Below are 11,204 nucleotides of genomic sequence, written 5' to 3'. Positions count from 1 at the left end.
GTCTAACCCCAAGATGCGGGACGCTGTCCAGTAAGAGGCAAGGAACCGTTTTACCGACACAGATGAGGGCTGACATTCCTGACGTAAACGTGCTTTTTCAAAGAGCCGTCCCTCAGGGGAAGAGGTGTGGGCGTGTAGCTCGGTTAAAATGAGGGCTTTAAAAAGACTTCTCATCCCCGGAGCCTCGCCTCAAAGTGGGATCACTTTAGTCTCTGTTTTTGGTCCTAGCAAAGAAAACAGCAAATGCTGGGGGGGGGGGGGGGTGGGGGGGGGTGGGGCGGGGGGTGGAAATGATATGGTTGAACTGAAATAAGGATATTTTCATATGGACAAAACGCCCGCACAAACATGTAACAGCACGACTGAGACAAAAGGCACTTGCGGGCTGCCCGGCTCCCTCCCGGGCTGTTGATCCCACATGAGAAACCGACCTCCCTGGGATGAGAGCTCGACAGACACGTTCTTCCCCCGTTCCCGTGATCTGCAAAATCTACCTGTGAGCAGCTACTGAGCCAAGAAGAATTTTACTTTAAGATCATCTTCCCTGTTTACTTACTAAAACCACAAAGAGCTTGATCTAAAGCAAAATAATTTGGGTGGGTTTGGGGGGGGGCAGAGGGGAACCTTCAAAGTTAGGTTTCTTCAATCACCGGACTTCATGCTACAGACACTCAAACTCAGCTTCCTAGAGACCGACAACTACTCACGACATTTACTACGTGAGCAGGTTACGGACGAGGTCCTTTAAGATGTCTGTTAGGGCGGAAAGGCAGCAGCCAGCGCGAGATGGTGTCGGCGTCTTATCCCGCTTTCTCGGTGCTTCCGGGTGCCTTTTAAGGCAGATGTGATGCAGGAGTCCAAGGCAGTGCATGTGTCCCCAGCAGCTCGTCCTGAGTCAGTGGCACCCACAAGCTCTGACGACCATGTTCCTGTATTTCTTCAGGATGACGTTGGAGTTGTCATCAAAGTAAAGCACAGAGATGGCATTCAGTTTCGTTGGCGCACAGCACGGTTTGGGGACGTACTCGGGATTCATAAGGTGAACCTGTTTCAAACACAGAAGGAGGGGAGGTGTCGTTAGGAACCATACCTGGCCCGGGCCTACTCCCCAGTCACGTGGAGAGGCCAGCGCTCACCAGGGTCTGCACGATGGCGTGGTTGGTGGCGTTCATGTGCGCGTTGAGAGGGAAGGAGCATTCTCCATCACAGTAGTTGGCAGCGTAACCCTTGGGTGCAATGATCCAGTCCTGCAACAGAGAGAGTGATGTACACACACACCTCGTATCACCTGTGCCCTCAGGAACCCTGCGAGAAGCTATCACTCACATGGGGCAGCTAAGGAGACAGACACAGCAGGTCGAGGTCACACTCGAGGGGCAAAGCGAGGCTGTGAACCCGGTCAGTCAGACTCTGGAGCCCTCGCTCCTTCCACAGGCCCGCAAGGCCCTGACCTGCTCCTGGCCCGCCTACGCCTGGAGGCCTGCAGGGGGCTGGCTCCATGAACTTGGACCAAAGGAGCCTCTCCAGGAGCCCGGGTACTCCGTCACCGCAATGCCACCGCACATGGGAACGATCTTCCATCACTGGACGCCTAGAATTTGCGTCTTATTAACTAGCAGTGGCCTTCGGGAGGGAGGCAGAGCATCGGTGCGCTTCTAGTCTGGGCGAACTGGCATGTGGCCCTTGGAGAAGTTAACTGTTAGATGCTCTTCCAGCCCCTTCTCAAAGCACAGTGAACTCCTGTTTAAATGCCCAAAGCAATACAGGCCATGTGGACCCTGAGAGAATGAGAAGAGCACCGGGAAATGGGCTACTGATTTGGACGGACAGGGTGCCTGTGCACCTGGAAAGGAGCCGGGGGGCTTCATGCACGAGTGGGCGGGCCTTTTGCCACCCCACTCCAAGACCTGGGCATCTGGAAGGGCTCCTAAGTACCTTCACAGGAGGAACCTTCTCAGCCCTCAAGTTCAAGGTCTTTGAGGATGGCTGCTGCCTCTAAGATAAGAAGAGACCGCCGAGAGAGGGCCCTCGTCCCCCTTGCTGTCCAGAGCACTCACCTGCCAGCCCAGGTCCTGGAAGCTCACGTAGAGCTCGTGCTTCCTGCAGGCTGTTTTCAGTTCACTGCTGTTGTAATCTGTTGGAGATCAGAAGATGCAACAGTTAACTGATTCATTCTTCGCTTACAACCTTACCCGGACAGTTAACCACGGGCCAGCCGTGCACAAGGCCCCCGCTAGACACAGCTGGGGCGCCCACAGTTCTGCAGCCTCCTCCCAGCTGCTCGGGTGTTTGACTTACTCCGTCTCGTCCACTCTGGGGTCACTGCCGGGCACACTGGCACACAACACGTCATTACTGACCTGAATGGACTCCTTTCAAGCAACAGATGTTTGTCGTGATCCCCCGTTGGACCAAGATGCCCCAAACAGCCCGGGGCCCTGACTTGGAGGACATCGTATTCACAGGCAAGACACACCAGGCAGGTTCCGCTCGCTTTCTAAAACCGGGACTGTCCTGAAGCTGCGCAGGGGCCGGGAGGACAGCCGCTGGGCCAGGAGAGCCTCCTGAAGGGGGCACCCTGGAGCCAGGCCTGCCCGGGAGGCCGGGAGTGGGGACGGGGTGGGGCTGAAGTGCGCGCACCTGCTCTGTGTGTCAGGACCTGCTAGCCTGGCTTCACTAACCGACCGCTGGCAGGAGGACAAGGGTGCCCTGACTCATCTAGGCCAGACGGAGCGGCTTCTGTGTGACGCGCCCCCTGCGAGGTGCCACGGGAAACACGAGGATCCGTTAGGCAAGGCTTCTGGCCTCCAGCGACTCAGGGAACGGACGGGGTGCCGTGAGACGTGCAGAGCTCACGCCAGTACAAAACAGAATCTGAACGCCATGCGCAGGGGCTGGAGAGAAACCCCACCGGGAGTTCAGAGAAGGGACAGTTAAAGAGGGAGAGAGAGAGGAAGAGAGAGCAGTTCTGGTGGAATGAAGTTAAGGACACGTGAAGAGCTACCCAAACCATGGAATTTCCTGTGTGATAATCCAGCTCCTAGTGGGGCCCCGGAGAGCTCAGGATGGGGCTGCTCACCAGAAAGACCACCACGTGATCAGAGGTTGGGACGCGGGCCAGCCTGACCTCCAGGGAAGGGGGGAGGACTGGAGATGGAGTTCAAGTCGTGAGGCCCACGTGACAACTCTGGACACGGGGCTCGGGAGAGCCTGGGGTTGTTGGGTGAGCATGCCCGTGCGCGGGGAGAGCGGCCCGCCGGGTCCTCTGGGGAGAGGGCTGCCCCTCCTCTGTGTCCTTTCTAATCCAGCTGGAGTCCCAAGTGGGGCACTTTCCTGCGTCCTGTGAGTTGCTCCAGTGAATCAGCAGACCCGGGAGGGGGCGTTGCGGGAACCCCTGAATCTCACCGAGTGGGACAGAACCGCAGGTGGCATCCGCAGGGGGCCAAGCCGTTGACCTGGTGGCATCTGTGCTCCCCCCAGGCCGTCAGGATCAGGACGGAACTGGGCTGTAGGACCCCCAGTGGGCGTCGGGACGCAGGCAGGGACAGTTGCCGCTTCTGCCGGACGGAACCGAGGGGGCGTGGGGAAGGGCCTGGCCGACCCCCCGCCATCTCCGCAGTCTGGCCCTCACTTCCCTTGGGCAGAAGAGATTCTCAGGCGAGCGGGGCCGGGATGAGAAGGGCAGGGACCCCCATCACGCCACAGGCGGGGCCGGGCAGCCACCAGGGAGGCGGCTGCACCTGGATCCCTGCAGCCCCAGCTTGGCCCAAGCCCCAGGGGTCCAGGCAGCCGGCCTGCTGTCCTTTCCAGCCCCAAGAGAGGAGGAGAGAGGAACAAAGGGGAGACTGGAGAGGGGAAGAAGCAGGAAAGAGACAGAGTCAGGGCGGCCTAAGAAACCAGGGGGCAGGGGAGGAGCATGAAGGCTTCTGCAGACGGCCGCCCGGGGCTGACCGCCTCCCCTGCCCCAGGCCACACCAGCTGCAGGCCCCAGGCTCGGCCAGGAAAACGCCAGGACAGCAGGAGCACAGAGCACGCTGTCCGCACAGCCCGGCTCTTCTGAGCTCAGGCTTTAGAGTCTTCCCAGAGGGAACAATTCGCTGCTCTCATTTCCCTTCCCTCCTAGAATGACAAGGGCAAGGGCAAAGGGCAGCTGTTAAAATGGCACCCCTGTCTGCACTGGGCTGGCCGCTCCTCCCCCGTCTCCGGCCTGATCCGCCCAGCTTATCCCAAAGGAATCTCCGGCTCCCACGTACCCCACAGAATCAACGGGGCCTTAAGAACCTGCTGGAGGAAGCCCAGCTCCTGTGCCACTGACACTGTGGGACCCCGGGACCACACTGGGATTTTGATTTCTGGTGTCAATAATCTCGTAAAGTGTTGGGTGGGGGGCAGGAGTGGGGGGACAGCTTGCTTTTCAGAGGCTCAATTTTGTTTACAACCGGACGGTTAGCATGAAAGGCAACAGTGAAGTCCTGTTCTTTTGTGGCTGCAGGATTTCAAGGTCTTAAACAGCTCCATTTAATCTGACCGGGGCTTTGATCTCAGCCTTGGTCTTGATTATAAAAGAATATGGAGCTAAGTATCTTGAAGACAGAGGCTCTCCTTAAAGACTGAGCCCTGAGACTCCCTGCTTCACGCACCTCTGTCCCTTCCTAGAGGGACCCTGGCCCCCAGTGCCCTCTCGGGAGTTGGTAGTAGTTGGTGAATTATTCGGGCATCTTGCAGCACCTGTTCACGCCTCTTTATTATTCAGCATTACCGGCCATTAGCACATTCATTAGGGGTGAACCTAGGGATGGAGTTAGAAGGTCAGGTTCTAGTTGGCTTCACTCCTTGATAACTTTTATCGTAAAGGGGCGGAATTTGGACCAATTCTAACTTTCCAATCACTCATGCCCTGACTGTCCTCCACAGCTGTGGAGAACTAAGTTCTGATTTCATTTAGAAAGCCCTGGATGAGCCTCTCCCTCTTGACCGAGACATCTGGGAGCCAAGCTCCAGGCCCTAAAATTTGAATTTAAGATCAAAATGACACATTAAAATTCGCAACGCCTTTGAAGAACTATAAACAGCTAAGTCACAGCCCTGACCCGTGTCCATTCTTCCCAAGCGTTGGGTGTCCATGGTGGATGAGCCCTCTCATCTCTGGCATGTCAACCCACGGAAGCAAGTGCTGAGCTAGAGGGGACACCTGCCAGGGACTAAAAGGCCAAGCAAACATTGCTCTGGGAGAATGAGACCCCCTAGTCTGTGCACTGAAATTCCCTGAAATCTACAGCAAAGCATGTCATAGTCATAATAAAGTACCCACAGCACTGCTCTGCATCTGATGGGTTCTGGTTACCTTTCCTATGCTGGAAGCATACTGAATGGTCCCAACTGGAAAGTTCAAGGGATAGAAGATGTGAACCAGCAACAAGAAGGTCAACAGTGTATTTACATGTACCAGAGCCACCTTTTCTCCCAGGACCCTTAAGGATACATGTTTGGGGACTTAGCTGGTGGCACAGAGGTTAAGATGCAGGGGATATGGGTTCAAGCCCTGGTCCGGGAAGACCCCACATGCCACGGAGCGGCTAAGCCCGTGCGCCACAACTACCGAGCCTGCGCTCCACAGCCCGCAAGCCACAACTACTGAGCCCGCTTGCCTAGAGCCCGTGCTCCGCAACAAGAGAAGCCACGGCCATGAGAAGCCCGCGCACCGCAACAAAGAGTAGCCCCTGCTCGCCGCAACTAGAGAAGGCCCGTGGGCAGCAACAGAGACCCAACGCAGCCAAAAATAACAAATAAATAAATAAATAAAATTTTAAGAAAAGGATACATGGTTGGGTGGGTTGGAAAGAGACAGAGGAGAATTTAAGAGATGCTCACAGGTAGCATTTGAATCGATGAAGAGCTCATTCCAAAGAAGAGAGAGGGTCTTGAGAAGCTGCTGGTTCAGAGATAGTCGTCAGGGCTGAGTGATGGCAGCATGACCGTCAAGGGTGAACGAGGCCCAAAGGTCAGTGAATCCAATCTGACATGAATTGTTCAAAGTGGCAGAAAATGTTTCAAAACTATCCATCTGCCAAAACAAAGAGCAATTCTCAGTCACGGTGTTGGCAGCCAGCTGGTGGACATGGCAGAAAACCTCAGACTCACCAGCTGAACTGAAATCACATTCACTACCCCACACCCCAAAGATGTCGTGGAAAGATCTTGGAAAATGAGCTAGAACAGAATCTAGAATCACCACATGGAACCACCCTCAAGGCCATTTGTTCACAACCCTTGTAATGGGTCGGTCAGGTGGTGTCAGTCCCCCAGGAGACAAAATCATGGACGCTGAGAGAAAGATGCTATGAAAGAGGATGAATGGCAGCAGGTAGAACGAGACCACCCAATGAGAGCTCGGGGAGCCGTGGATGGGGTGCCACAGGAGCAGTGGGCTGGCTGGTAGCCTGGAGGCCGAAAAGAATGGCCAGAGACACTAGAATCCCCAGTGGGCTGCACAGCACGGCTTGGACCAGGACTAGTAAAACACGTGTCAAACGATGAACAATATGGTCCAGACGATATCCAAGCCCACTGGAGAAGTGCGACACGGCCAACGTCCAACATCCACTCAGAGCAGACAGCGACAGAGAAGCCAGGGCAGGTCAAACCCATCCAGGGAGACTTCGGTCCAAACCCACTGCTTGGTGCACGTGTTTGGGAAGTCCAGCTTGAAGGCCAAGGACAGGTGTGAGAGCAGATTTTGGTGGGCAGGGGAAGAGGCGGGCGGGCTCCTGGCCTCTCCCTCGTTGGGGACGGGTCCCGCCGTCTCCGGCATCGGCAGCTCAGTTCCAAAAACAGCCACGTGTTTCCCTGCCCTGTTTCACCCTGATGACAGGCAACTGGACGGATGGACTAACTTCTTTACCCAGAGGCAGGACGGTCTCTGGTGGGCGGCTGCTGGTGTTTGTTTCAGTGGAGAAGTATGAATTCCCTGGGAGCAGCACGCTGTGGAAGACGGGGGGCAGCAGAGGCTGAGCCATCTCTCCCTTCAACCTCCCGAAAGATTTACAAGGGGCAAGTCCCGCCTGGAGTCACACCCGAGACCACAGCTTTTTGTCTCGGCAGCATCTACCTGGTTCACGAAGACCCAGCAACATCTGGCCCCACCGTAGCCCGGAAAGAAAGCGCAAACCGATGGTCCATTCCCCTGGAGAGCAGGCCATCTTTCTGGAAACACCTCCTCCAAGAGCAATCCCCTCTGCACCTCCATTCCCATTAATGGCAAGAATAAGGAAGGAGGAAGGGGCCAAACCAATAAAGCACTTCAGTGAGCCTAACCTGGGCCATTTCTTGGACCAGCTTGCGAGAGTCTTTGAAGATACTGGGAGTTCGGGAGGAGGACCCTCCGTAGTAACACTTTCTTGGGGGTCTGGGCCTTTCAGCAGGTGAGGCCAGGCCCATTTGTTACGAACTCTTAGCCTCAGTGCTGCTGAAAGGAACAAAGCATGTTTGAAAGTACGGGGCTGGGGGGGTGGGAAGACCAAGAAAAAGCAGATGTACTTGCCTCTTCTTACAAATTAGACCACCTTTACTATTCGTATTTAATTTAGACTCATCAAACTGAAAACAAAATGCCGAAAGGCATTTGGAAGAGAATAATTCAGTGATGCCACGAAAACCCAAATCAGAGATGACGTGTTTTCTCGATTAAAAAAGACATTTATGTGTGTACTGGTGGGGGAGGGGATGTGGAGTAAATCAAGTGAGATTTTCATTTTAAAAAGCAATCGAGGGCTTCCCCGGTGGCGCAGTGGTTGAGAGTCCGCCTGCCGATGCGGGGGACGCGGGTTCGTGCCCCGGTCCGGGCAGATCCCACATGCCGCGGAGCGGCTGGGCCCGTGAGCCATGGCCGCTGAGCCTGCGCGTCCGGAGCCTGTGCTCCACAACGGGAGAGGCCACAACAGTGAGAGGCCCACATACCACAAGAAAAAAAAAAAAATTAAAAAAAAGCAATCGACACCTCAAGAGCCGCCTTCAGGCCTGAGGTCCCGGTACCAAACTGACCACAGTTCATTAGATGCCACTGGCCGGCTGCACCGCCGCGCCCCGAGGACAGCACTGCGATGATTACTGTTCAGCAGGCTTGCTGCCAAGCGAATAAAGGCAAGCAATCATTTCTTCTTCTTTAAACCCCAACCCTGACTGTTTCTAGCGGTAAACACAGGAACACCCATGCTGGGCGAAGCCTCCAAGAAACACCAGGAGGAGAAGCAGCAAAATGTCACATCACACCGGGTGGTACAAGTTCCACATCCAGGTTACTGGTAACAGAAACCGCTGAGTCAGAACCCAAAATGAAGACACTGTTTCCCAAAGGAAAACGGGGTGCTTCGGAAAGTTCCAAGAACTCTTGCCGGCCACGGAAGATGACACTGTTAAACAGTCACCTGGAAGAATGAACGCATCTTCCAGAAGTATTTTACATCCCTTCAGAGGAGCCTGACATACACCCTGAGACCTTCCCGTGCTTGGAGGCAACTCATCTTTGAGCCAGAGCAATGCTTCTCATTTAATTCCAGCAAAGCCACCGAGGATCAGTCATGCCCACTTAACAGCTGGGTAAACTGACGCTGCAGTGGATTAGGTTTGTCCAAAGTCACAGAGTAGTAATGAGGGAGGCAAGATCTCCAACTGCAAATCCTACAGCAAATCTTCAACTTCGTGCTTGATTTCGGGGCTATTTAAAGGAAAAGGAAACCCAGAACTCGAAAGCACCAACTCTAGAGTAAGATGCACCTTGGTTTGAATTCAATACTGACTAGCTCTGTGAGCTGGGTGTCAGGAGGGAACGCCTGCTACCCGCCCCTCCCGCCCACCGTGTTCTGATGAGTGGGCTTCCGTGCCTCTTCCCCAAAAGGCAGGCGTGGGAGGGAGCATTTCGGAAAGACCTCTGAATTGACACTCGGGCAGTGGGAGCTGTTTCCTCTCTCCTGCCCTTTGACCCTGCCTGTTCAGGGCAGGAGGGGGCTGACTCCATCCCCTACCCTCCAGGGGGTGAGCACCTGGGCCCAACCTGGCCGTCTGAAGCTACCACGAAAGAGATGCTCTCTTTCTGAAGCTGAGGTTGCCTTCCTGACCACCACATCAAGACAGGCTTTCTGAGAATGCCACCAACAGAGGAAGCTAGGGAAACAGAGACTCCTAGCCCACGGATCTGACCACGTCTAAAGGCAGAACCCTGAACTTGCCAATCAAATGCACCAGCGAAATCCATCAGAGAGGGCTGTTGGAGCTGACTGGCTATACCACTTCCAGCCAAGAGCACCGACGAACGCCAACCCGCCTTACACGGATGTACCAAGTTTGCAAGTCACAGTTTCCCCGGCGTAACGCAACTAGGAGAAAAGCTAGGCGCTCTAAGGCTCGGCACGGGCATGAAAAGAGGTGGAGAGACCTGACCAAACAAAAGGACGCTTTTCTGGAAAAAGAGACTCTGAGGCTGTCTGCAGCCTGAGACAACCTCGGGGTAACAAGTGTTCCCCTCTGACGGCCTAGGGACCCGTCTAGATTATCGGGGGCTGCCCAGGCACCTGCGGAAGCCGCGCAGCATCTGAAAGCCTTGGCGGGTCCTGTGTCCTCACGGACGCCCCAGAGCCCACAGGTCCTGCAAAGACGGGGTCGCCCAACCCACCTGAGGCGCTGGAGGCCCGCGACACGTCCTGGGCCGGGGCGGAGCGGTTGCGGCTCTGCTGTCGCCGCCGGCCGGCGGCCGAGCGGGTGCTGCGCACGTGGACCTCGCTGGCCTTGAAGAAGGCCACCATGAAGGGCTGCTTGTCGTAGGGGCCGTCCCTGCCCACCAGGCCGGCGGCTCGGGGGCTGATGTCGAGCCCTGGAAGGCAAATCAAAGCAGGAGGGTGGTGGGACCCCCAGCCCCCCAGTTGTGCTGTTCTCGCCCCGGCCTGTGCATCCTTCTTCCCGATCACGTGCCTCCCACCGGCGAGGCAGCTTCACAGGCCCCAGGTGCCGGGCCCGCGGGCCGCAGCAGGGATGCGCAGGTGCGGGAAGGGCGCCCACTGACCCACGCGGTGTCGGCGCTCGGACCTGCTCCCGCCTTCCTCTCTCTCTCAACGCGCCCCGGCCTCTGCCTGGGCGCTGCCCTCCGCGGGTCCTCTCGGACCCAGGACCATCTCACCGTCTCCAAGTCCTTGCCAGGAGGCTTGCGGGGGGGAGGCCTTGCTGGTCCACAGTGGCTCTGAGGGGACAGGAAGCCTAGCCATCCTGGAGCCCAGGGCCCACCCGGAAACCACGGCTCTGCCACGCCTGCCGCGAAGGAGACCAAGGCCGACGGCCCTCGGCCCAAGCTTGGCCAACTCACCGTCCCGCGTGACCACACCCAGCTGCAGCCCCATGTTGTGCTGCGGGGTCAGGACCCACAGGTTGCTGGTGGCCGTGATGTCAAATTCCAGCCAGCCTTCTTCCGAGGCCCACACGGCACGGGTGTCCAAGAGAAACAGGTCAGAGTCTCTGAAAGAGGGAAAAGGTGGCAGGATGAAGGGCGCAGGGCCCCCAGCTCATCCCCACTCCGTCCTGCCCGGCGTCAGACGACAGCGCAGGGCCCCCAGCTCATCCCCACTCCGTCCTGCCCGGCGTCAGACGACAGATGCCGCCGTCGGGTCAGGGACGGCGACCAGCCGTGGCCCCGGCTGGTGTGACATCACACAGGACACACCCGCAACGCAGTCTGCTGGGGAGCCGCACGGACAGCGGCTGTCTGCTGACATAGGGGCGCCCCTCGGTGTCACCAAAAGCCTCACGACAGCTGCTCAGGCCACATCTTCTTTAGAATTAAGGGAAATTCAAAATAAATAAACAGTCCTATTGTTGCGTGCTTTGCAGCTAATGAACTCTAAACAGAGAGGCAGTGGAGGGGGCAGTGAGGAAGAGGGTTAAGAAAATATTAAAATCAGGATCAATAATGATGAGCATTTACTAAGCTATACTTTGTTAATTTTTTTAAAAGCTCAGAACCCGACAATCCTCACGTTAGTTCCTGTGAGAGGAGAAGCCAGGATTCACATCCTATTTCTGAGTAATCATCAATTCTTTTCTGTTAATTAAGGCCTCCGCATGGCCTACGGTGAGAGCCGCGTCCTTCCCCATGTGGACGGTGAGTTTCAAGTCTGTCCCTGCCCCTCTGTGAGCCATGCTGGGGCCCTTTGAGGCAAACT

At 56.2% G+C, this 11,204-nt stretch overlaps 1 protein-coding gene across 1 annotated transcript in view; it reads right to left on the bottom strand.

Moving 5' to 3' along the window:
* Positions 1-302: 302 nt before the first annotated feature.
* The window catches only part of BMP6 (bone morphogenetic protein 6), a 144,441-nt gene continuing 133,539 nt past the window's right edge, over positions 303-11,204 (bottom strand). The window contains exons 3-7 of the mRNA XM_029243369.1: positions 10,352-10,500; positions 9,668-9,865; positions 2,058-2,134; positions 1,137-1,247; positions 303-1,045 (exon numbers count right to left, since the gene is read on the bottom strand). Coding sequence (XP_029099202.1) covers positions 896-1,045; positions 1,137-1,247; positions 2,058-2,134; positions 9,668-9,865; positions 10,352-10,500 — 685 coding nt within the window. The 3' untranslated portion in view covers positions 303-895. The remainder of the gene's footprint in view (positions 1,046-1,136; positions 1,248-2,057; positions 2,135-9,667; positions 9,866-10,351; positions 10,501-11,204) is intronic.

Source organism: Monodon monoceros, unplaced genomic scaffold (assembly GCF_005190385.1).
Source record: "Monodon monoceros isolate NGI ecotype Baffin Bay Population unplaced genomic scaffold, NGI_Narwhal_1 Super_Scaffold_3, whole genome shotgun sequence".
NCBI classification, from domain to species: Eukaryota; Metazoa; Chordata; class Mammalia; order Artiodactyla; family Monodontidae; genus Monodon; species Monodon monoceros.
The sequence above is the reverse complement of the archived record's forward strand: the minus strand, read 5'-3'. Positions and strand labels throughout refer to the sequence as shown.